Source organism: Vigna angularis, chromosome 1, assembly GCF_016808095.1.
Source record: "Vigna angularis cultivar LongXiaoDou No.4 chromosome 1, ASM1680809v1, whole genome shotgun sequence".
Taxonomy (NCBI): domain Eukaryota; kingdom Viridiplantae; phylum Streptophyta; class Magnoliopsida; order Fabales; family Fabaceae; genus Vigna; species Vigna angularis.
Genome location: NC_068970.1, coordinates 24642389 through 24666737, shown reverse-complemented (window position 1 = coordinate 24666737; position 24349 = coordinate 24642389). Strand labels below are relative to the sequence as shown.

Genomic DNA, 24349 nt, shown 5'->3' with positions numbered 1-24349 from the left:
TAGCTTATGCCCTTGCATGCAACTGAATCTGGGTTCGCAGGAAATCCAGAAACGAGTATCTAGGTTGGAAAACTTACAGGTTACAGAGCTGGAAGTTGTTCGGTCTAAAATGAAGCTTACGGTGCAGGGGACGTTCCTACGGTGCTGAAACGTGAACGGAGAAAAGGGTGGTGAATTACAGTAGAGAGAAGGAGGAGAAATGGAAGTTTGATTTCTGAGGAAGAAGATGGTGCATGCAGAGAGAGTGAGAAGGGTGTTTCAGAAAAATCAATTTCTTTCCCAAGTCAAACGGACGTTCTCTCGCACGCTGACACCTGGCTTCCACTATCAAATTCAGAACATTCTAATTGGACACCTGCAGACGTGCGTTAGAGGAGGTGAGTGCATTTTAATGGTACTGCACATGTGACGTAGGTGCATTAATGGAAGCAACCTGGTGACTCAACACGGTAATAAATGAGACGTGACAAATAGTCAATTTTTTTAAGAAATAAACTTTAAATTTAATTTAATTATATAATATTATTTATAATGATATTTTTAATATATTTCTTTACATTTATATATATATTCAGAAAGTAAAATTAGATATTAACCTAATAATGTAATAAGTTTAATAAACAACAATAAGATAAGTTTTGAATTTTTGAATGATTCTATTATTATTTTAAATTTTACATTTAATTTAATGTTATAAAATTGATTTATTTTATGATTAGATTTCATTCACTTTTATTTTATAAATTTATTTTATTATGATATATATAAATTTATTTTATCTATGATATATGTAAGAATTTTTACATCCTAAAACATAATATATTGTAAAATATATTTAAATGGCTCAAAATTATTAGTTTAGTAGAAAAAAAAATAATTGGAGGAAGAAAAGAAATAATTAGAGGAAAAAAACAAGAAGAATAAACGTACAGAGATTCTTGACATAGATGTTTTGACACGTTACCGACAACCAAACCCCCTACTTCTGTTATTCCTTTGTCCATTGTTTCATCATCACATCATTTTCATGACTACCAACTCGCATGGATGAGAGGGATAGATTTGGCATTTTTCATTTATTGAGTTTTAGTGACAAGCCAAGACCAGAAATTTTACCATTATACCACCTTTCCCAAAAAGAAAAACAGTTATTTAAAAGAAGACAAAAGTAAATAAATCAATAATGCTGGCCCCATGCTATTATTGATTTTCTCTGAGTATAATAGTTGTATCTTCAAATCGATTGATGATAGAAAATGATAATTTAAATGAAATTTTAAATGAACTTGGAGAACATGGACGATACAAACATTCTTAATGGATACACGAATAACATAAAAAGAAAACAACGAAAATTAGAATTTATGAATAACAATAATAAAAAAAAAAACATTAAAACTGTCAAAAACACTTTCACGACGAAGTCGGATTCCTCACAACTCATAAATCTTATATTTTTTAATAATGTTTATTTCACACATAGTATAAAAATAAAATGATTATAAAAATATAAATTTTTGTATTTTAAAAAGAATAAGTAAAAATAAAAAAAAATAATATCATATAAACGTAAAAAGTTTAAGTGTGTATAATAATTTTTTTTTTATTTTTTTGTCAGCAGTACTTTAACCCAACTCATTGTCACCTAATGACACGCGTAACAAACAGTCATCATTGCATTTAACGTCTAATGTAAAATCAAAACTATTTAGGCCAAGAGACATAGTTTTAAAGTAAACTAGTTTCAGACCCTGTGTACCGATGTCTTTTTGCTTTTATTAATATTTTGATTACGATATAAATAATATAGTTATTATTATATTTGAATGAAATATTAAGTTTTATCATTTTTCTTATAAATTATGATAATTTCTAATTTTTAGATATAATGTTGAAATCAGTGTTAATATATTATATGATTTATGGGTATACAATCTGTTCAATTTTATTCCAATATTTTTTGTTACCGCACTATAGATAATTTAGATGAAGTAACATATTTGCATGATAAAGTATCCTTTATTATAAAAAATATTCAAAGAAATTGTCCTATAATAACACTGATCGTGTTGATAAGAAATCTGAGTTAGTATTAAAGAAACAATCATTTAATAAAAAGATTTAAACCCAACTTGTTGACTTATATGATATTAACGTTATTTTATATAGTTGTTATATATTACATTAAGAATTTAAACAATCTATATATATAGATATATATAGTTGTTATTTATGAATTGAGAAAAATTTAATGGTGAAGGTTTATTATGTATTTTATATATGTATTAAGAAAAAATTTGTAAATGGAATTGTTTTTGTTCATACAAGATCAAATATATTATATTATGTAAAGAGTCCAACAATACTTCAAGCATTTTTAGCCTTTAATTTATGTTTGTAAAAAATTTGTAAAAAATAGTTAAGTAAGTCAACAAATAGTAAATGTAGTAATTAATGAAAACGTAATTGTTACTTCATAAAATGTGCGATTTATACTATTATTATGACTTTATTATCTAAATAGGTCTGGTCCTTGTGACTAATTACCTAAATTAGTCTTTAATTAATGGTTTAATATCCTTTGGTCTCCATTTTCGTTGGATAATGTCTAATGTTAATTCAGTCCCATTTTCAAAAGTGTTTGAAATATATCCACAGTTAGTAAAATTTGCGTCTAATTTGTCCATTCCGTTAAGTATAACCAAACAGAGTTAGTGCATTGATGATCTGGCAGGAGTTATTGACAACGTGTCAATATATTGTTTTGTGTGTGCTGACGTGTAACTGACTTACAGAAGATATGATGTTTTATTAAGATAGGGCTTTTTAATTTGGGGAAAAATTCATTTAAGGCATACATAGAACCAATTAGGGTCTTCTTCTCCTTTCGGTTGCAAGGGGTACTGTAGGTTCGGTTTCGACCCATGTGGTGTCACCCTCTTCCTCTGTCCAAACCAACACAGAGTGGTTCCCGACAAGTGGTTTTCCCATGGTGCCACGTTTTATGCACGCTTTCTTCTCCCAGGCCTCCTCTTTTGGGCTTGGGCTCGGGCTGGGTTGGGCAGAAAAGAGCACGTGAAGATGACACTGCTGCTGCCGCGAGTGGGGGTGAGGGTGGTTCGTCACTGAGTGCGTCACAAGAAGAAAGCGACGAGAGGAGGAGGAGATACAGAGGAGTGAGGCTAAGGATGACAATTTTACCCGCGAGCACAGGTATCCGAGGGTAAAATCCCCCGCAGGTAGTTACTATCTGCGGATATTTATTACCCACGGGTAACGAATAACGGGTATTTTAATACCCGCTTCTAAACTTATTTGTAATTTTATTGAAATTTTATTTTAAAAATGTATTAAATATTTTTTTTTACTTTTTGCGGGTATCCGCGGGTTTTAAAATACCCGTGGGTATTTTTTAAAGTGATACCCGTGCGGGTAATGGGTCGGGTAACAAGTACAATTTTATCCAGCGGATCAGGTTGTGGGTAGGCACTAGCCGTGCCCGACCCGCCCAGTTGCCATTCCTAAGTGATGCATAGGCCGTGGGGGAAATGGGCGGCGGAGATTCATGGTCCTCACAAAGTGACGAGAGTGTGGCTTGACACCTTCGACACCGTTGAGGCTGTTGCCAGAGCCTACGATGAGGCCGCATTAAGGTTCAAAGGTAATAGAGCCAAACTCAACTTCCCCGAAAACGTTACCACGGTTCGACCTCCTCACCTTCCCAATTTTTCGGCCACCTCATTCTTGGGCTTCGGTGATGTTCCAGCGGTGACTGGTTATTCTCCGACAGTGATGCAGGGGGCGCCGTTTCAGAGCTCCCATGATTTGCTTAGAGACTATTGGGGATATTCTCAGCTTCTGTGGAGCATAGGGGAGTTCCATGGACTCGATTAGTGGTTCTATGATTCACAAATGGCAACGCTTCAATCCTCTTCTTCGTCGTTGTTGCCGCTACCGCCTATGTAGGCACCATCCTCTGCTTCCTTTCCTCTGCTTCCAAGTCAGCTTGAAAAAGGAGACCCAACATACCGTGTTCACAACCGAAAGGAGAAGAAGACCTAATTGGTTCTATCTATGTCCTAAATGAACTTTTCCCCAAATTAAAAAACCCTATCTTAATAAAACACCATATCTTTTATATGTCAGTTACACGTAAGCATGCACAAAACAATATATTGACAAGCTGCCAATAACTCGTGTCAGATTATCAACGCACTAACTCCGTTTAGTTATACTTAACGGAGGGGACAAATTAGACACAAATTTTACTAACTGTGGACATATTTCAAACACTTTGAAAAATTGGGGATTGAATTGACATTATCCAACGAAAGTAGGGACCAAAGAGGGTATTAAACCTTAATTAATCAACCTGCTCAATTATATCTTAATCACAATCTAAGACTAGTTGTCTCTTATGTGTTAGTTAGCCGACATGTATTCGGGTAGACCAATATGTATTCAATTAGTCCGTTATGTTGGTGAGTCAGACAATGCATGTTGGGTGTACTTAGGTGGATATATTCGGATGGTTATAGAGTATATATTGACAAGGCCGAAGGGCATTCAATTATATATAGCATAATAACCCAACCCTCTAGACTTAACTCGCTCGATGTTGAAGTCTTGTAAAATGCCGCCATCATGTTGGACTTTGGTCTTTGTCGTAGTGGCCATGTGCAAAACAAAATTTGTATTTCTTTGGTTATGTACTCGATAGGTATAACCCCAAACCTCAAGAAGCGTAACGACGAAGATGTTGAAATGAGGAAGTGTCAAGATTGACTTGACGTGGGAGGTAAATGGTTATCAAGCTGCATATGAAATGAAGCAAAACTAAAGAGGTGAAGAGTCATGGCCCCTAGGTGTAAGATTTGAAGAGATCTAAGGGTTGAAATGAAGAGATGGGAAGATGAAAGGGTTCCCAATTTTGCTATAAATAAGAGGCTCATTTGCCTTAGTTGAACACCAAGTTTTTGAGAATTTGTTATGTCGGTGATATCTTGTGGAAAAAGTTCATCACTTGAGAGTCGACTGTTAACAAGTATGTCACCTAGTGGGTCGAACATAAGATTTGGGGAGGAGACAAATAATGATAGTAGTCACACCTCAATGTCTTTTGATGCATCATCATTCGGGACTTTGATGGTAGAAATGGAAGTGATTACGGAAAATAGAGTGAATCTTTTTGAGGAGGATACTGAGTCCAAACTACCCTGGCAGGGAGTGAAGAGCTATGAATGGGCAAATCCTTTGGTGAATAATCATTTTTCCAAATTTAAGTAGTAAAAAATATTGAACTCTTGGGCTTAATAGTATATATATATATATATATATATATATATATATATATATATATATATATATATATATATAAAAGGTTGTAGACTTGAATTATGTTACCCCGCCACTAAATGTAAATGAGTTGCTAACATGAATGGAAGCATCTAAAATCACTGTCAATACATTGTCAACACGATTTTTGAAATTCAGAAATACAAGTATATATACGGGTAACATAATTCAAGTCTACAACCTTCTTTATCCTAATTACATAGTAAGTCCGTTAGGTGAATCCTTCTTTGAATTTAAAAATTTTAATCTGATCTGGTAAGAAATAAAGTATGCATTCCAAAGTATATGGCAGAGCTAGTGAGGCCATTGATGTCAGACAACTTTCTCAATTGCTTCATGACTGTAAGTTTATAATATCTATTACTTTAGAAAGTGTAGTATTTTGCTATGGGTTAATATTGTAATATATGTAATTAACTATATGCAGGACTACATGTTGCTCAAATTTTGGGTGAAGTCTTTACCATTATGAAAAAAACATATCTTCATGCTTATTATTTAGCTGCTTTAGCATTAGGGCTAGTTCCTTATGCATCAAAGGCATTGAAGAAAGGCAGAAAGAAGCACTTATTGTCTAATAAGCAAGGATCTCTGTGCACCTATCAGATTGCATCAGAATGTTACTTAAGTTGTGGGTCGAAGCAGTTAAATATAGCAATGGTTGCAACGGTCACACAACATAATTCCTATTATCAATAAGCAATGCGAATGTTAAAATAATAAAGTCAAAATACCAACACAAGAATTATTTTGTTTAACAGATCAAATACACAATTTTATAGTTCAAACAGCAATGAACACATACCAAATAACATATTAGAACAATAATCTTCGTCAACTATCTCCTTCAAACTTTTCAACTCAGCTTTTCAAGGAAATATTTGGTATTGATTGAGATTTTATAATTGTGGCACCAACACATAGTAACTTACAGAAATGCTGACATACTCAATATTGGCTTTTATTCTTTAAAATTTTAAAATTGTGCATATCATAAGTATCACCTTCGACCAACTTGGGTTTCCACAAATCAAAATCTTCCCCATTTACCATTACTGGTATTTTGTCACCCTACAAATAAGTTGTAAAAATAAGTACATGTAAATAAAGATATGAAAATAAAAAATGTAATTTACCTTATCATCTATGAGAATCATTTCCATACATTTACTGCTATCGTCATTAACCACCCCCCGTGTATGAAAATCAAGTGATTTTTCTTAAAAGATTGGTAATCATGTGAAGGGTTTTTTACACCCTTATACTCAACCATTCAAAAAATAAATAAATAAAACTAATAGTTATTTCTTTAAATTCGACCTAAATTGAGTCTCCATATTGTTTTATATATTTTTTTTCAGTGCTAATAATAAACCTATATTTCTCTTCCATTGTAAATCTCATCCCTATAATTAAGTCACCATCAAAATCAATGTTATAGATTTGAAGAGCAGAAATATTGGTCTATTATATATTGCCTCAAAGTGGGCTATTCTTTTCTTCTCTCTCTTTAAGAACAAGCAATGGATCGGCTTTTATTTCCTGCACCCCCATCAATTGTTTCCCGCACTCCCTCAAATTTTCAAATTATCATTATATCCGTTGTAAAAGTGATTTCCCAAATAAGTATTTCAAAAACTTTTCAGAATAAGTTTTTATTCTAGAATTTCTGAAATGATATTTTCAGAAAATAATTTTCTGAAAAAAAAAATCGATATATGATTTTCGAAATGAAATTTTTAAAATTTTTGAATGAAATTTTCCAAAATGCATATAATACCTTTTGAAATAAAAACAGTGGTGATGATGTAAGCAGTGACGGCGGCGGTAGGTGGCAGCTGTGGTGGTGGTGGTGGTGAAAGGTGTTTAAGACTTTTTCTCTTATTGTAAGTATGCAATTAGTAATTGTGGGAGTGCACGAAGCAGTAGCTCAATGGGTCTCACACCGAAAATGGGTTGGCACTCAGGGATCACTTGGAGGCAGAGACGGACAAAAACATTATTTGTTTTTCAAAAGATCTAAATCTAAAAGTTATATGTATATATATAAAAAAATTAAATCTTAAGTTTTTTTTTTATGTATTTTTGTAAGATTTGATCATTTTTGTGTTATAGTAGAGTCAGCAATTGTATGATTTGAAAAATGTATGTTTTAAGGAAGAAGTTTAGGCATTAATGTTGTAAGGAGGGGAGGGAGAAGAGTGTTTGTTGGAAAGAAGCATGCCTCTCCAACATCAAGCCATGAAATACATGAAAGAAAAGCCTTCCATTGTTATTCCCTCAAAAACTCCACCTTCTTCAACTCCCTTAAACCATCCATACATTTCACAAATCCTCTCCACACCCAACTGGGCTCTGTTACTAAACCACCACCTCTTCTCAAACCCCCTCCTCCTCAACCCTCGCTCCGCCGTAACCGTCTTCCACAACCAACGCAATGCCTCCCATGCCATCAAGTTTCACGCCTGGCTTTCGCATGTCAACCCCGCACTCGCCACGCATCCCTCAGTGCAACGCGCTCTTCTGAACACTCTGCACCTTAACGGCCCCGCGGTGCTGTCGCTCGAGTTGCTCCGTGACGTTCGCAATTCCGGGTTTCGGCTCACCGAGGACCTGCTCTGCGTCTTGATTGGAAGCTGGGGAAGGCTCGGTTTGGCAAATTACTGTGCTCACGTTTTCGGTCAAATCTCATTCTTGAGTCTCACCCCTTCCACTAGGTTGTACAACGCTCTTATTGACGCTTTGGTGAAATCCAATTCAATTGACCTTGCTTATCTCAAATTCCAACAAATGCCTGCGGATAACTGCCGCCCCGATAGAATTACCTATAACACCCTCGTTCACGGGGTTTGCAAGATTGGCGTGGTGGATGAGGCGCTTCGGTTAATCAGACAGATGAACGATAAGGGACTTTTTCCTAATGTCTTCACTTATACAATGCTTATTGATGGGTTTTGTAATGCCAACAGGGTTGGTGAAGCATTTGGGGTTTTCGAGATGATGAAGGAGAGGGGAGTTGCTCCTAATGAAGCCACTGTGAGAGCGTTAGTCCACGGGGTTTTTCGCTGCTTGGATCCAGGTAAGGCACTTGATATGTTGTTATCTAAGTTTTTAGATAGGAAGCTGGAGCAGGAGGAGCGTGCTCATTTTAAGTTAGCTTGTGATACTGTGTTGTATTGCCTTGGGAATAATTCTATGGCGAAAGAGATGGCTGTGTTTCTGAGGGAGGTTTTGGGAAGAGGTTATGCCCCTGATAGCTCTATTTTTAATGTCATAATTGCTTGTTTGGTTAAGGGAGCCGAGCTGAGAGAGTCGTGTGACATATTTGAAACTTTGAGAAACCGAGGTGTGAAGGCAAGCACTGGTACATACCTTGTACTTATGGAGGCGTCGTATAAAAGAGGATGGAGGGAGGATGGGGATCGAGTTTTTGGTCAAATGACCAGTGATGGGCTAATTTCTAGTGTTGTCTCATATAACATGATAATCAATAGTTTGTGCAAAGCCAAATTGACGGATAATGCGTCAGAGGTTTTCAGAGATATGCAGGTTAGAGGTTTTGTTCCCAACCTTGTTACTTTCAATACCCTTATTAATGGGCATTGTAAGGAAGGAGAAATATTTAAGGCACAGGAGCTGCTGGAGATGCTTTTAGAAACTGGGCTTAAACCTGATATCTTCACTTTTAGCTCTATAATTGATGGACTCTGTCGAATAAAGAAGACTGAGGAAGCTTTTGGATGCTTTACAGAGATGATTGAGTGGGGCATCACTCCAAATGCCGTCATTTACAATATCTTAATTCGGTCTTTTTGTGCCATTGGGGATGTTGCAAAGTCAGTGAAACTATTAGGAAGAATGCAAAAGGAAGGAGTAAACCCTGACACCTACTCCTATAATGCTTTGATCCAAATCCACTGTAGGATGAATAAAGTTGATAAAGCTAAAAGGCTTTTTTATTCAATGTCAAGATCTGGCTTGAATCCGGACAATTACACTTATGGTGCTTTTATAGAGGTACTCTCTAAATCTGGGAGATTAGAGGAAGCCAAGAAGATATTTTACTCAATGGAGGCAAACAGTTGCTCTCCTGATTTGTATACATGTAACTTGATTATTAAAATATTGGTTCAGCAGAACTGTATTGAAGAGGCACGAAGCATCATGGAAAGATGCAGACTTAAGGGAATATCTTTAAATTCTATTCCTAATTAGTGAGACTAATTTCCTACTAATTTCTCGGATGCTACTAGATTATTGAGCTTTTGAATATGATGATATCGATTCTGGGTATAGAGGTACCTCAGATTATAAAGCCCTGTTCATATGGATATCTTGTTATATAGTGGGACAGAAGAATTATTTGTGTTTATGTATGGATGTACTTTTTTGCCATTTCAACACCAACAGAAAAGAGTACAGTAAGGAATTCATTTTTTCTTCTTTAGTCGGTGACTCTTCATCATCGTTTTTAGAACGAGCTTGATCTAGAGGCTGCTCTTCCGCCCTTCTTACAAAGAGCTTGATCTAGAAGCTTTGATGGACGTGGCTTGGTTATCGTGTTATACCATACTTCTAGTCTTGCTATGCTTATCTTATTAATTGTGCTGTTGTTCTGGAGGCAACAAACAACACCTTTTTCCTCTGTTTCCTCCATTAATGGATTAACATTGATCACCTTACAAACACCAACATTAAACAGTGGAGGTTATGTCAAATCACCACAGCCAAGAGCTCCATCTTTCACTTGTGACCCATCCTGCACATTGAAGAGCTCGAATTTGATGGCACTCTTGACTGGAAAACCTGGGATACCAAATTTTGTGGTTGTGGCTGTCGCTTATGATGTTAGTAGTTTTATTGGACAGGGTTTATATTAGTTCTAAACTAATATTTGTTCTAGACTATTATTAGGGGTGTGTATCATACACGTATCCCTTTATCGATGAAGTATAACATCTCTCTCTTGTCGTCCTTCTTCACTTCCAGCCCACCCACCCCAAATAATTTAAACTGGCTCCATAAAGCTTTCCTCCTAATAGCACTGGTCACTGGGTCCGTATGCAGCTTGTTGCATTTTCCTTTCAATTTTACATGGTAACAGTGAATTACTTCTGTAGCATATTCGTGTAATGAATCTTCATCTTCAAAGATCACATCTACAAAACTGGTATTAATTTTATTCCTTGACCAAGGTGCATTTATTATTAGAAGTTATAACCTTATTTGTTGTGAAGGAAGGATCTGTGTTAGCTACTTCTAGACTTTGTGTTAGCATTTTATCGAGTTTTGGGACATTATAAATCATCTGATATGAAGATGCTGGGTATAAGAGGACTTCTGATTTCCCAAAGAGCATTTCAGTGAAACCATGCAGCCAAGTTCTATGTTAAATTACATTTATTGTTTTTTGCAACTTGTTAACATATGTACTTTCACTGTTAATATTATTTTGAACATGAAATTCAATGAACTATATGTGACACTGGTATTACTAAAATTTTCAGAACGAGGTTTATCAATGTAACTTTTCTTTTATTCATTGCAGGTTGAGTATGGCCAGTTTCTGAATTGCCTGAATAATTCAACTCCTTTCTCAATTGTGGCTTTATCGACCATAAAGTCTTAATGATCAATATTTGAGTTGTGGTGGTCCTAACGAGACTGACCATCCTGGTGCAATATTTCAGTCATAATGAAATTCAATTGTATTCTTCCATTCAGGTAATTTTATGTCTAACAAACAACAATGGACATGTTTGTTTCATATATCTTTTTACCATCCACTAATGCTTTCGTCGTCCATCTTTTATGATGTTCATGCATAAATGTTATGTTTGTACTAGCCTAGCGGATAGTACTTGTCCAGTAACTATGTTTTATTTTTATACCCTTTTTTCTTTTATATTTCACAATGTAATGGTATTTGTTGCAATATAGTAAAACATAGCGAGTAGAACATCTATCTTAAGTCAGTGAAAAACAAACTCTCTGTACAATTTCTTTTGTTCGAATCTTATTTAAATTTCATCAATTGATGATATACAGAAAAATGATAGCTGATTATATTCTCAACTCCCAAATTTGCTAAATTGTACTCTCAAATCTTGGTTGCTTACTGATAAGCTGTCGTTGAAGCTATCAAATTAATACTACTTTTCAAGGCAACTTCAGTATTGCCAAGTAGTATTCAAGAAAGTAGACAGGGTTGAAGTAACCCTGAGTCGTCTCCCAACGAACACGGAATTGCTTTTGAATATCTGACTCTTATGAATGCTATGTTATGCAATGCTTATGAATAAAAATGATGTTTGGAGAAGGTTTAAAGAACAAATAAGAAACTTAAAACATTTATGATTAAATAGGCTAATTCCACTGCTTTTCCAAGATAGATTCATCATCGGTTATTCACGGATAATTGTTCAATTGATTATTGTTTAAGTTTCAAATTAATTAAAGTACATTCTCAATTAATTTGAGGGCGATCATGCATTTAACCAAAGTAAATTCTCAATCAAATGCAAAACCTTTCTAGATTATTCATAATAAATTCAACCAAAGTATATTTTCAATCAAATTCTATTGTGTTTAATCATGTCTATTCTTAAATCTCCTAACCTAGTTAAAAGTTAATCAATCAAAGTAAATTCTCAATTGATTATAGTTGAAATTATTACTACCAATCAAAGTACATTCTCAATTGATAGTAAAAACCATTTAATCATATGAAAGTTCCTAAATTAAATCAAAGTAGATTCTCAATTTAAACCTAGAAACCCTAAAACTCATATAATCAATATGCATGTAGATTCAAACATATTATGATGCAAAAATCTTTGCTTTTAACAAGATAGAGAGATGAAAGACATAGAGAAAGAACAACTTAAATTAATAATCAAAATAAACAATTGCATTAACTGAACGTAACCTCAGAATCCGTCATGGAATTACAGTAGAATAGCCCTAGATGCTTAGCTCTCCATGAATGGAGTTGAATATAAGATGAAAGAAAAGTGAGAGGAGTATGAGAGAATGTCTTAAGTGAAGTCTCTGGGTCTCTTTATATAGGGCTTGATTGGGCTTGGACTCTGAGTATTCAGTTGATAGAATCTTTTATCTTATATCTTCCAAATAACTAAAAGATTTAGATAATTATAACATTATTTGGAAGATATTTTCGATTGATATTCCCAAATTAAATTAATTCAACAACTGAATTTTATCTTTTAACTTTTCTGAATTTTCAAAATTGCACAAATGCCCTGAAATTTCCTCTATCTGCACTTTAGCCCCTTCTGAGTTTCTGAAATTGCAAGAAAGCCCCTCAGTTGACCAGACTTTGACCAGAGAAGGCTTGTTGACCAGCTTTGACCAGAGGAGGACGAACCAATGAGGTGCTGACACGTGTCAGCCCCTTTCCCACCCAAAATTAGGGTTTCAGATTGGGGAAGGCTCGTGTGCCGCCGCGAGAACGAGATCTTCTCTACGCTTTCGCCTTTGCGGTGGTGATGATGCATTTGTCTCTGGGTTTTCTGAATGCAGGTGCGTGTTGATGATGGGGAGCGGCGTCTAGGTGGCTGCCATGGAGGAGCTGTGGTGAAGATGATGGATGGTGGCGAAGGTCGCGGTGGCTGGTGCGACGGTTGCGCGTGGTGCGCGAGAAAAATGACGCATGATTGAGGCGCTGTAATGGCCGTTCTTGCGGCGGCTTTGGTGATGATTTCAGAGGAGCTTTGCATGATGAAGATGGTTGTGCCAAGCTTTCGTCAATGGAGGAGAGGCGCGATGAAGAGTGGTGTTGCGGCGCGCCATGGAGATGCGAAGAAGATGACGGAGGTTGCGGATGATGATGCGCGACGGAGGCGGAGCGGCGGCGCGGTTGATGGTGGCGGCCTGACCTGTATCCGCGGCGACTAGCGGGAATGGTGGTCGTGGAGGTTGCGGCAGCGGCGGATGGTTTCACGGTGGCGGCACATGGTGGCGGCTAGGGTTCTGCTGGATTAGGGTTTCTCTGTTAGAGAAGACAGGGCTGACGTGGCAAGAGGCATGAGGTGGCATGTTCTGGTTGGCTAAATCTGTGTGGAGAGGATTTGGACACGTGGCATGATCTGGTGGAGTCTAGCTTAGGAGGGGTATGGGTAAGGAAATTTAGGGGGTGTATTTAGAATAGGGTTACTGTTTGGCTTAGTATTGGGCCTGTTTAAGAGAAGAGGGGTGTATGTAGGGAAATTGGGAGGTGCAAGGGTAAAAGTTGTCTGTTTGGCCCATCTGTACATTATTTTCCAAATAAAACCTGATTTTGGGCCTTGAATTGCCATTTGAACCAATAAAACTTATATTCTCAGCTGCACAAATAAACATTAGAACATCCAAGAATAATTTATGCGCTAAAACTTACTTTTTACGTCTCTTTATTTCCCAAACCCAATAATTCCAATCATCACAAATTCACTTAAAATCAACCATTTAAACACAATTATCCCATCAAAATTTTAATTTTCAAACATAAATGTGGGCATAAATAAGCTTCACAGAATTGTCTCAAGATATTAGCGGCCTCAAACTTGTTCCTGTTAAGTATGATAAAAAAACATAAGTAAGACCATTTCCAGCATCAAAGGAGTATAGGGCTGCCCTAGAGAACCAACCAAGCCTTGGAATACTGCTTTTAGAAGATAGTTCTCTTCTATGCTTATGACTGATGATGGCGTGTTTTGTTTTTGCTCTGGCTGCTTTATGTCGTTTGGAGTGTTGGTGACGTTTGAGGTTGAATATTTTGTCTCAGTAAATGGTCTCTGGCACAGGTTGAAAAGGAGAAGCGTACTGGTAGCACCTACTTGGTATTAAGTAATTTTTCAATCTGTAGTGAATGATAAACTGTTATGCATAAATGCCAGAACAGATGATTTAGTGCTGAACCAAAGAAAAGCTAAACAAGCCGTAGTGTAGCAGTATATGGTTGTGTGCTTATTAGCATGCTTCTATCCATCGAAGTTATTTATCAGGATTTTTTGTTCCATTCTAACCTTATTGGAAAATCCCAATACACAAAATTAGAGTTACAGTAAGAATAGGGACAAACCTTGGAGGTTAGATCGATCTAATTTTCTTGTAATCTGAAACCTTGTAATTGGAAAAAACCTTGTCTCTCAAGTGTCAGTCAGGAGCAAATATTTCTTCTCAATTTTCTACCACTGGCAGATAATAAATTTTGAAGGCCAATGAATTATTTTATGTATACGTTGAAACTTGTGTATGTTTGCGAAACTGCTGATTACATTAAGTATCATGTTACATATGACTCGAATAACTAGTCGCCTAATTTATTTGGAACTATATCAAACGACACGAACATTAGGATAATGTCATAAAAATTGAACCACAGGAACAGTATAACATATATAAAGAAATGTGCTCTATAGGGATGGTACGCACACTTCTTTACTAATGCATTTTTCTAGTCTGATGACATTAATTGGTATATGAGTAGAACAAATTTATTTTTGTCGATTTGGTGATGCATGAGTGAGTATAGAGTGATACATGACTATTGTAGATTTGTGAGAAATGGTGGATAACGTTGGGCAGCTTCTTCCTGTACCTCCCTTTTTTTTCTTTCTGCATTCCCCCCATAAACTTGATAAAATGACTGTTTTACCCTCTTCTTCCCCTGTGTTAGCTCTTGTACCCCGAGGCAGCGCATCTTCCAGCGGTGGCGGTGGCACCTCTTGTTACCTAAAAAGTTATGCATCAAAATTGTGCAAAATTCAAATTTTAGAATTGAAAATTCGCAAGTGATTGATTGGACAACAAAGTGTCAAAGTTTTGACAGTGTTCGTACATAAGTGTAAAGTAAAAAGATTTACTGTCTTCCTGTATCTTCGTGACAACTGTTCATACCGATAGATTTCAAATATGTTAAATTGTTTGTATTTGTTGATTTGTAACCTATGAAAGTTAGAAAATAAATAGATTTCAAATATGATAATTAGGTGCAGGAGCCCCTCGCTCTTCAGTGACAAAATTTGTTAAAAGAGGTTGAATTGAGATATAATTTTTTTATTAATTAACCGATAAAAAATTAATACAAATTCTATTAAAATTATTCAAATTTAGAATTAAATTAAAAATTAAATAAAAAGTTTAGCTTTACATGTATCACCACGTTCAAAATCACAACGTTCAAAATCACAACGTTCAAAACACTGCTTAACGATTAAAACCATTGTATAAATATTTTAACTCAACTGTCAGCAGCACAAATACTGTATAACGTTTAGCTTTAATATATTACAATTTATTTTATATTATAAAAGTAATCTTAATTAAAAATAATAAAAACTGCTGCTTCAGTAAGCAATCAGTGCTTGGTTGTAATTTTATATTACGTTTGGTTTGCTCTTACTAATTCAATTTATAAAGTTATCTTTTTCCTCTAAATTATGACATGCTTTGCAATCAAAATATGAGATAAATTAATTTGAATATAGGTAATAGTTTCAACAGTTAAATATGAGTTAATAATATGGAAAGAATAAAGGATATAACATACTAAATATTGGTATAGGAAACATGTTTCTTCAAAGCATGACATAGATTTGTCTCTCAACCTTCAAATAATTCCTATATAAACATATAATTTGATCTTATGATTATGATCATTTTACAGTGACATTAACAATAATCTGACACCTTCATCTGATAAAACACTAAACAACGACACCTTTCAAATGAGACAAAATCAAGACATCACATTCAATATTGTTCCAACTTGATGCAGACCCTTAAGCTCAGGTTTATTTATTAACAACTAAAATTGCATAATCTATCAATTTCTATCATCACTTAATTATAATGAACAAAAACTGATGTTAGGTGAGTATTTCAGACTTTGATAGATCACGATAGCATGAGCTCTAGTTAATCACATATCTACTCATTTTCTTACAGACCATTAAAATGCTGCGTTCTATCCATCACTAACATATCCCTGTACAAGCTTTTGACTTACATTATATACAATGACAACAGAAAATTCAATAAATCCGAGCTACTTGCTTAGAAGAAGGTGGTGAGCAAATGCCTTGCCAAAGGGCCCAACATCAGAAAATTACAGAATAATTACACAAGTATTCAAGATTAAGAACTTCCCGAGCTCCAATACTTGATCTTCATCACCACACATCATATGCTATGCACTAGCCAAAAAAGAAGTTAGAAAAAACCATGAAATTCAACAGCTATTACATTATCTTCAATACCTTGACAAAATGTTCACATAGCAAGCACTTTCACAGTTCCACAAAATTTGGTGAAGTTGAAACCTTAGGAAAACCATGGTTAAGTCTGCAAAACCAATGTTGTCAGGAATGAGAGCCTGCAAATATACTATATATTACAAAAAGGCAGAAAACAAGGGAAAAAACCTACAAATAACAGTAAAGCAAACCTAACTAAAATTTCATAATCATAACATCCAAAACAACTCATAATAATAAGTCACACAATAGCCACCAGCTCCATCCGTACTATGACCTTGCCCAAAAAAAAGCCATTTTTCAGTTATTAAAAAGCTAACCAAAACGCTCGACCAGCATCAGAAATGGGGAAGATGTGAGAAGACAAGCACGAAACTCACAAGACAGTAAAAGAAAGGTCAAGGGGGATGGGGAAAGAAAATTGAATACAGCAAGGCAGATATGCAAGATAGCAGCCGGAATGACCTGCAAAAGGATTGACCACAGATGTGAAGGGCTTGACCAGGAGATGGGTCTGTTTTGGAACTTAGTATTTAAGACCAAAAACTTAAATAATACACCGAACATTTCTTGCTACTTGAATTGGAACTTAGTCACCTCATAATACTCGACTCTATCAAAAAATATATAAAGGTCTTGTGTATATAATATGAGTAAATAGCCGTAGTTGTTATCAATAAAGTGCTATGGTGCCCTAATCTATTGTTGGAAACTTAAAAGAAATCACTCTTGGCTTGTCACCAGTTAGCTGTCATAATTGCAGCATTGAAGGGAATGTGTTTAGCCCACACTGACAAGGGTTTAGCTTAAATAAAGCTTACAAGGCTTGGATATTCTTCAACCTGAAGTTTTTTTGCAGGATGAAATTAAGTTCTAAGCCCAAATTTTAAAATGGTAATAGAATCTTAGGTATAATGTTGGTTCACCTACATTTCTCATGCTCCAAGTAAATAAATAGCCTTGGGTGTTGGAAACTCCCCTTAATGGCAGTCTCTGCTAGCCTGCTGTTTGGGATATCTTTGAACTTCTTTAATTGCAACGTGAAGTTTAGCCTCACTTCAATTAGACATTTAACTTAAATAGATCTTACAAAACTTTAAAATCCTTATCTTATAAGTTGGTTTGGAGGAGTTAAGTTAGACCTAAGCCAAGTTCTAAGACCTACCTATTTGTAATAGGAAATTTCTGAAATGCAAGCTAACAAGCTGTCATCTCATAATTTAATAACAATTGTTTTCACACTGTTGACATATATGATTAGATGCCACTCTTGTACGAAACCAAATCTACAAATTAAAGAGAGACCACGAGAAACTAATTGTGTGAGATCTATTCAAAACATGGCCTGTTACAGCCTAATGTGACCATTTCACTCGTTGTGTTGTAGATTTTCCAATGATTTTCGGAAACTGCCACAATTACAATATTGTGGTTAGATCAAGTGATGTGTTTCACAATTGAAACCATGGTGTGGGGTTTATAACAAGGCCTCGGATTCTTTTGCTATAATGTCTAACTTTTGTTATGTGATTCTCCCGAGGTTCTTATGAATCAATATTAAAGCATTCCCCCATATCTCTCAGTTGCCATTGAGCAACGTGGGTAGTGACATTGGCATTGTAGTGTCTGTCGTTGATTATTAGTCAAAAGACCATTGTACAACCAACATGTGAGGGCACCAGCGCTGCAGAACAGAACATGGTTAGATGCTAGGAACCAATCGCAAGGAATGGAACTTAAGTCCTACATTAGAAATATAAGATTCTAATGTGGGGTTATCTAAGTGATCATGACTCTTCCAATATCAGCAACCCAACCCAATCCAAAATTAACCGCCACAGATTCAAGTTTTAGAAACTAGACCTGATGTATTTCATAGAAAAGTTCAAGCTACACATTCGGTGGCCACAGTTCAGTCCAATATCATAATTTTTTAAACAATAATGTATCAAAGATTTAATAACAACCACGCCTAATAACATTAACTAGCTAATTATGTACGAAAAAGTTGTAATTTTGCTAAATCTGATCATTTTGGAAAAAATACAAAATAAGAATTTGTTGCTGACAATGGAAGAGTAATTGATAAGCAATCTAAATTGGCTACTAAATTATTTGGGAGGGGGGACTTGGGTTTTTGACAATTAAAGTCACAAGGTAGCAGGGATAAACGATGAAGTTATGCCATAAGCAAATAGTGGACTGTTTCAACAAAACATACGCAACATCTTTCTAATAGCAATTCTATGGAAGCTACAATATCTCTCTTCTGTGATGAATCACAAGTTGAATTGCTGAACTAGATGCAAAATACACAGCTAAGAATGTCTTGTATATTCATCAGTTGCTCATTAAGAAACACATGTCACACATACATTAAATCACCCTCAAGCAATATTTATGACGTCTTAAATAGTAATCATATAATATTCCCTATCCACTATTCAGTTCCTGACACCTATTTTACTTTATATAGCCACTAGCATGTATGATATCAGTAAAGGAAATAACACCAAATCAATTCATATTCCCCCTTCACTGAGAAATAAGATTAGTTTTCCCAAATCAAATAAGATCTAGAAATAAGATTAGTTTTCCCAAATCAAATAAACTTAAGCAACACAAGAATCAATTCCTCCATGTTTGCAAACTATACTGCAACAAAATATTCAAAACACAGGAAGTCAATCATCAACCTCGCTACAACATTTTTTCAGCATCCAAAGTACGCCTAGACATTTGAAATATCACAATACCTCTATGCATAAACTCACCATGATTCTAAGCATAAACTCACCATGATTCGGCACACAGTTTGCATCGGAGACAGAACAAAGTACCAGACACAAAAGTAAGATGCAATCAAAGGAAGATATTCGTGAAAACAATAAAGTAGAACGATAGAAATGGGCTTTACCTCAGTTAACCATGCGCAAAAATTGGCTTCAACATATTAGAAGTGCGTTAACCTTTTAGAACTATTCAGTTACATATAGAGAGCTTCCCTGTCCACTCATCAGCTACGCCGTAATCAAGGCTGAGCTCTCTCATGGGAGGGATATTCTCCATTGCAAATAGCATAAGGTGTGGGAACATCAAATTGTTGTGATCATACAGAACAAACTGAACCAAAACATTTGGAGATGAACTATGGCTCATATAACAAGCAACATTCCTCATAGTCGACACATCCAGAGAAAAATCTAAAGGAGGAATAGATGGATATGATGGACGCACATATTTTGGATCTACTTGAGACAAATCCCCCCATTCCGCCCATCTTTCTGAAAACCTATTGGGATATATCGAAGAGTCACCATTCATTGCAAAGAGTTGCGCCTGCTCCCTAGTCAAAACAACCCCAGAAAACTCGCATATAAAAGTACCGGCTTGAATAAGGTCCAGAGACCTAACACCCCAAGATGTCTGCAGGGACCTAAACACTTCCAATCTATATTTCAGTCCCTTCTGCGAAACACGATTACGACACTGAGAAGGACAAGAACAAAAAGGGCCACATTCAAAAATCAAAGGCTTCCCTTTCACAAGATGTCCCTGCAGAGTGTAAGGAAAATCACCCCCATTTTTCATAGCACAAAAGCATCCATCACCACAACCATTCACACAGTCACAACCAGTAACATTCCCACTCTGATGAAACACAAACTGTGGAAAACTTGTCCTGGCAAGATACTCATAGTTAAGAGGATCTCGATCATCATCTATGTCGTTAAAAAGTCGAACAGGAACATTCTCCTTCTTGTTGGACATATCAGCAGAAAGACAACGAACAGTATTCGATTCCATTTCATTCCTCCTAATACTCCTAGCTTCCTTCAAAATAGCACTTCCCATCTTAGCCTGCCCCTCAACCCTGGAAAGCCTAAACTTGTAAACCCCAAAACCAGACCTCCCCTTATCAAACAAGCACTGAGTAATCTTATACACTCCATCATACACATACACCTTACCAGAAGCAGAAGCACTCCCCTCATACCTCATCCCACGAATAACCCTCACCTCCACACCGTAATGCATACTCCTTTCCAATGCAAGGTTCCCTGACTCCAACTTCTGATCAGCAACCTGCTTAGACGAATTCTTCCCCTGCCCTCCATGACCAGTGTAGAATATATGCTCACCCTTATCAGAATCATCCTCGTAACCCCCAGAAACAATCACACTGGTGGCTATAGGCTCCCCACTGGAGCTCATACTTGCAGGAAGATAATCAATGCCAGCCTGTATCTGACCGTGCAACCCAAGCACACACAACTCCATCCTGAAAAGGAACAAATCCCCCACCAAAATCCCAGGGATCGCCCCAACGATTCGCTTCTCCCGGTTCAGCCACAGTCCACGCTCCCGCATCAGTCCAGCAGCTCGCAGGTCCCCGCGGAGACGTCGAGTCCGGCCCTCCACCACTTTCTCCTCTTCCTGCTCCTCCTTGATCTCCGCCTCCCTTGCCGCCTCCCTCGCCGCTGCCGCAGCCGCCAAGGCAGCCACCCGCCTCTCCTCCTCCACAGCGGTATACACGCGCACCGAGTCGTACACCAAGCGCGTGCGCCTCACCGTCTCCCGCAGCTGTGCCTGTTCCCTCACCGACAGACCCATTACCCGAACCAGCTCCTTCTGCCGGCTCTGCTTCCGCGGCGGCGCAACGCTCACCGTGAGGTCCTCCACGGGGACGATCGCTCTCGAGGCGTCGCTGGTGGAGGACAACGAATTCGGGTGTTCCTGAACCGCCGAATGGACATCCGCAGCAGGAAGGGGGTCGGAGCATGTGGGTGAAGCAGGTTGAGGTCCGAAGGAGTAGGGGGGAAGGACGACATTGGTGGGTCCGAAGGCAAGGTGGAACAACTCGGTAACTCGGTTGAACTCAGTGAATAGGTCGAGTTCGTCTCCGATATCGTCATGGTCAGAGGCCCAGAAGGGTTCGGGTTTGGGAACTAAGAGTGCGGGTGGCGAATGTGAGTTAGGAGGCGGCGGCGGAGGCGGTGGAGGCGGCGGTTGTTCCGGTTGTGAGATGGCATTGTTAGTTGGAGTGTGGAAAGAGAGAGAGGAATCCATTTGGCAGAATTAATGGAAGTAATTATGGGCGTGTGGGTATAAAGAGAAAGATAAACAACGTTGGAAAGAGTGCAAAGTGTGTTATTTCTATTATTACGAGTTTGAGTTTTAGAGATGTCACAGAGACTGAGTGACATTTGGAAAACAAAGCAAGCGCTTTTCTCAATACAACTATTCCAAATGCTTCTTCCTCTGTTTTTGTTCGGTTGGACTTAAACAGTGACATCTTCGACTAAAGTGTTTACACTTTTCAACCTTTCACAACATAAACAACACAACATCATTTCTTCTATATTTATATTTTTCTATTTTTCTATACGTATGTATATTTGCATCACCATAAGATATTGAAATTTATAAATTTTCAAGCTATTGTAGAAAATCAAGTTTTTGATGTAAAATTATTTTAATTTTACTTTACATTTTTTAAATTATTTAGTATATTAAATTATTTATTATTTTTCTTATTTTATCATTTGAATTAAATTGCTTATAACTTTTTTTTGTTTATTTATTTACTTTTTTTTAATTTATACACCTTTCTTTATTTTCTTTTTATGCACCTGATAACTATTTTTAATGTACTCCGCATGTGTTATGCTGAATTCAATTATTTTAATTTGTTACTTTGTGATGTGCGGTTTCAATTAATGGCATGAACAAACTCTTTTTCTCGCGAAAATGGAAAAATAACTTTAAGTTTTTTATTTTTCTCTTTCAATAAGAGATTAATTTTGAACTAGAAAAATATTGTGTGTGGGATTATTTCACTACGTAAAATTGGTTTTATTAAAAGTATTTGAATTACGTTTAACTTTATCTTGATAGAATCACCTAATATTTGTTTTGGTATTTAGAATTAATTCTGTGATAATTTTATCTTAAAAAAAATATCTCAGTGGATTCACGAAAGAAATTGTGTGAAAAATATTCTAAATTTCAACTTCTAGAATTGGGAATTTGGGTTAAAATTTACGAATAATTTGTTAACACGTGTTCCTAAACAACCATTGACCTCACATTTTAAGCTACGAAACAAAAAAAAATGCATATTTTTTAAAAAAGTTTATAGATTTTTAACTTTTGCATATTATTATTTGACTTTGTGGTTCGAGCTATTTATCTATTTAGTTATGTAGTTTTATATATCAAACTTTAAATGAGTCAAATTGATAAGTAAAGATGGTGAAATTTTTTACAGTTAGATTTAACAAATACAAGCTTTTCAAGATTATTTAATTTTAAAAAATAAATATTAATAATATGCTTATTTATGATTACCATTTTCATTATTAAATAGAAAGAATTCCATGTTAATTATCAATTATAATTTTGACCGTGCCAATAATCAACGTTAGATTTAACCAGAGAAACTACCAAAGAGTTACGAATGTTTATTATTTCCATTATCTTAACATCTTTTTGGGATGAAAACAATAACAAGTTTTAGATAGTAATCATTGATATTAATTACGACGAGAAAAAAAATATCAAATTATGTGATTGTAACAACACACAGCAAACACTATGCCACCACTGAAACAGGTGACAGTTGAAGATGCCGTATCACTGCATTTATTTATCTCTCTAATCTGTTTAACACTGCATATTCAATATCATTCTGTTGTTTTGATTTCAGGGTAGAGTGTACTCTGCAAACATAATATAAACAAGGTTAACTAAGCACATAAGGTGTTTGTTGAAATGAAGAAGCACACAACACAAAATATTAAAGAATCAATGCATTCAAAATATGAAACGGATGAGAATGAAGGTGAAGTGGGTTGTGTTAACTTACTTCCACATTTCTTTCCTGCAGGACGGTTCTTGATGTTGCATCTCTTTGGAATGGTGATAGCAGTGGCAAGGTTGATCTTAGCTTGTTTGGCCAGAGGTGACAACAGAACAGCACAGAGACATTTTGGAGCAGTTCTGAGCAAAGCACCAACTCTTGCACAACATGTCAAAGGAACCTTGGCCTTCACATTATTAACAGCACTCAGGCAAGGGCTGAGACTAGCAGCTGCAGACCCTATAGGGGTCTTTCCACACTCACCAGCACCCTCAGCCACCAAAATCAACACCTCTGATGCCAACACAAAAATCAGCACTGCCACAAGGGAAATAGCTCTACCTCTACCTTTCAACCCTCTCATCTTTTTCTTTCAGAATCTGCTTACACTGATCACTCAATTGTATAACAGTTATTTGAGTTCCATGGACCAATATCACCATGTTTATATAGAATTCTTAAAGGGAAAAAGGAGTGTGACATTAACATTAGTGGGGTGGTTGTGGCCTTGGGATATTCAAGAACTAATAATCATGCTTCTGCTAGAAGGTTCACTCTCCACAACGAGCCTATGTGTTGTTATGGCTTGTCATGAGTGTGAGCTTATTAGAGACACTGCCATGGCATGGTAGATTGGTAGGTGGGTGTGAACACAGAAAAAGTTGCTAGAAAAAAACTTTGATGCACTAGGGCTGCCACATAATTTGCTCCACTATGCATGCTTCACACATAAAACAACTACACCTGGCTCTTTGCTTTTTTTCTTCTTTAGCAGTATGCATCATCCATTTCTACTTCTTCTGCATAATGGTCAAAGAAATTCGACAAATTTTATTGGTAAAGCTGGGTTTTTAATGATAGTAAAATCATTCAT

General features: G+C 36.2%; 4 protein-coding genes across 9 annotated transcripts; 2 read left to right on the top strand and 2 right to left on the bottom strand.

The window, feature by feature from the left end:
* Positions 1-3528: 3528 nt before the first annotated feature.
* On the top strand, positions 3529-3894 carry LOC108328161 (ethylene-responsive transcription factor ERF110). The gene has a single exon (XM_017561983.1). The coding sequence runs from the start codon at positions 3529-3531 to the stop codon at positions 3892-3894; it is 366 nt and encodes a 121-aa protein (XP_017417472.1).
* A 3597-nt stretch (positions 3895-7491) lies between these two features.
* Positions 7492-13672, top strand: LOC108331541 (putative pentatricopeptide repeat-containing protein At3g16890, mitochondrial). 3 transcript variants are annotated; one of them, XM_052874116.1, is made up of 3 exons: positions 7492-10525; positions 10904-11079; positions 12898-13672. In XM_052874116.1, exon 1 carries the CDS (start codon positions 7576-7578, stop codon positions 9568-9570), a length of 1995 nt encoding a protein of 664 aa, XP_052730076.1. In that variant the 5' UTR covers positions 7492-7575; the 3' UTR covers positions 9571-10525; positions 10904-11079; positions 12898-13672. The 3 variants fall into 3 exon arrangements, with proteins under 3 accessions (XP_052730076.1, XP_052730075.1, XP_017421820.1); XM_052874115.1 differs by having other exon boundaries at positions 12645-13672; XM_017566331.2 differs by having other exon boundaries at positions 10904-13672.
* Positions 13673-16210: 2538 nt separating this feature from the next.
* Positions 16211-21879, bottom strand: LOC108323449 (histone-lysine N-methyltransferase family member SUVH9). Of its 4 annotated transcripts, none has more exons than XM_052874109.1 (3): positions 19531-21879; positions 16617-16732; positions 16211-16553 (listed from the first exon to the last, which is right to left on the bottom strand). In XM_052874109.1, the coding sequence occupies exon 1, from the start codon at positions 21681-21683 to the stop codon at positions 19596-19598; it is 2088 nt and encodes a 695-aa protein (XP_052730069.1). In that variant the 5' UTR covers positions 21684-21879; the 3' UTR covers positions 16211-16553; positions 16617-16732; positions 19531-19595. The 4 variants fall into 4 exon arrangements, with proteins under 4 accessions (XP_052730069.1, XP_052730067.1, XP_017411414.1 ...); XM_052874107.1 differs by having other exon boundaries at positions 16617-16701; XM_017555925.2 differs by having other exon boundaries at positions 16211-16732.
* A 1248-nt stretch (positions 21880-23127) lies between these two features.
* Positions 23128-23874, bottom strand: LOC108339102 (non-specific lipid transfer protein GPI-anchored 15). Its single transcript, XM_017576254.2, has 2 exons — positions 23482-23874; positions 23128-23335 (listed from the first exon to the last, which is right to left on the bottom strand). Exons 1-2 carry the CDS (start codon positions 23837-23839, stop codon positions 23319-23321), a joined length of 375 nt encoding a protein of 124 aa, XP_017431743.1. The 5' UTR covers positions 23840-23874; the 3' UTR covers positions 23128-23318.
* Positions 23875-24349: the final 475 nt, after the last annotated feature.

What these genes read in the sequence shown, in the direction of transcription:
- LOC108328161 (XM_017561983.1), top strand. Translation starts at nt 3,529, where the DNA reads ATGCATAGGCCGTGGGGGAAATGGGCGGCGGAGATTCATGGTCCTCAC.
- LOC108331541 (XM_052874116.1), top strand. Translation starts at nt 7,576, where the DNA reads ATGCCTCTCCAACATCAAGCCATGAAATACATGAAAGAAAAGCCTTCC.
- LOC108323449 (XM_017555925.2), bottom strand. Translation starts at nt 21,683, where the DNA reads ATGGATTCCTCTCTCTCTTTCCACACTCCAACTAACAATGCCATCTCA.
- LOC108339102 (XM_017576254.2), bottom strand. Translation starts at nt 23,839, where the DNA reads ATGAGAGGGTTGAAAGGTAGAGGTAGAGCTATTTCCCTTGTGGCAGTG.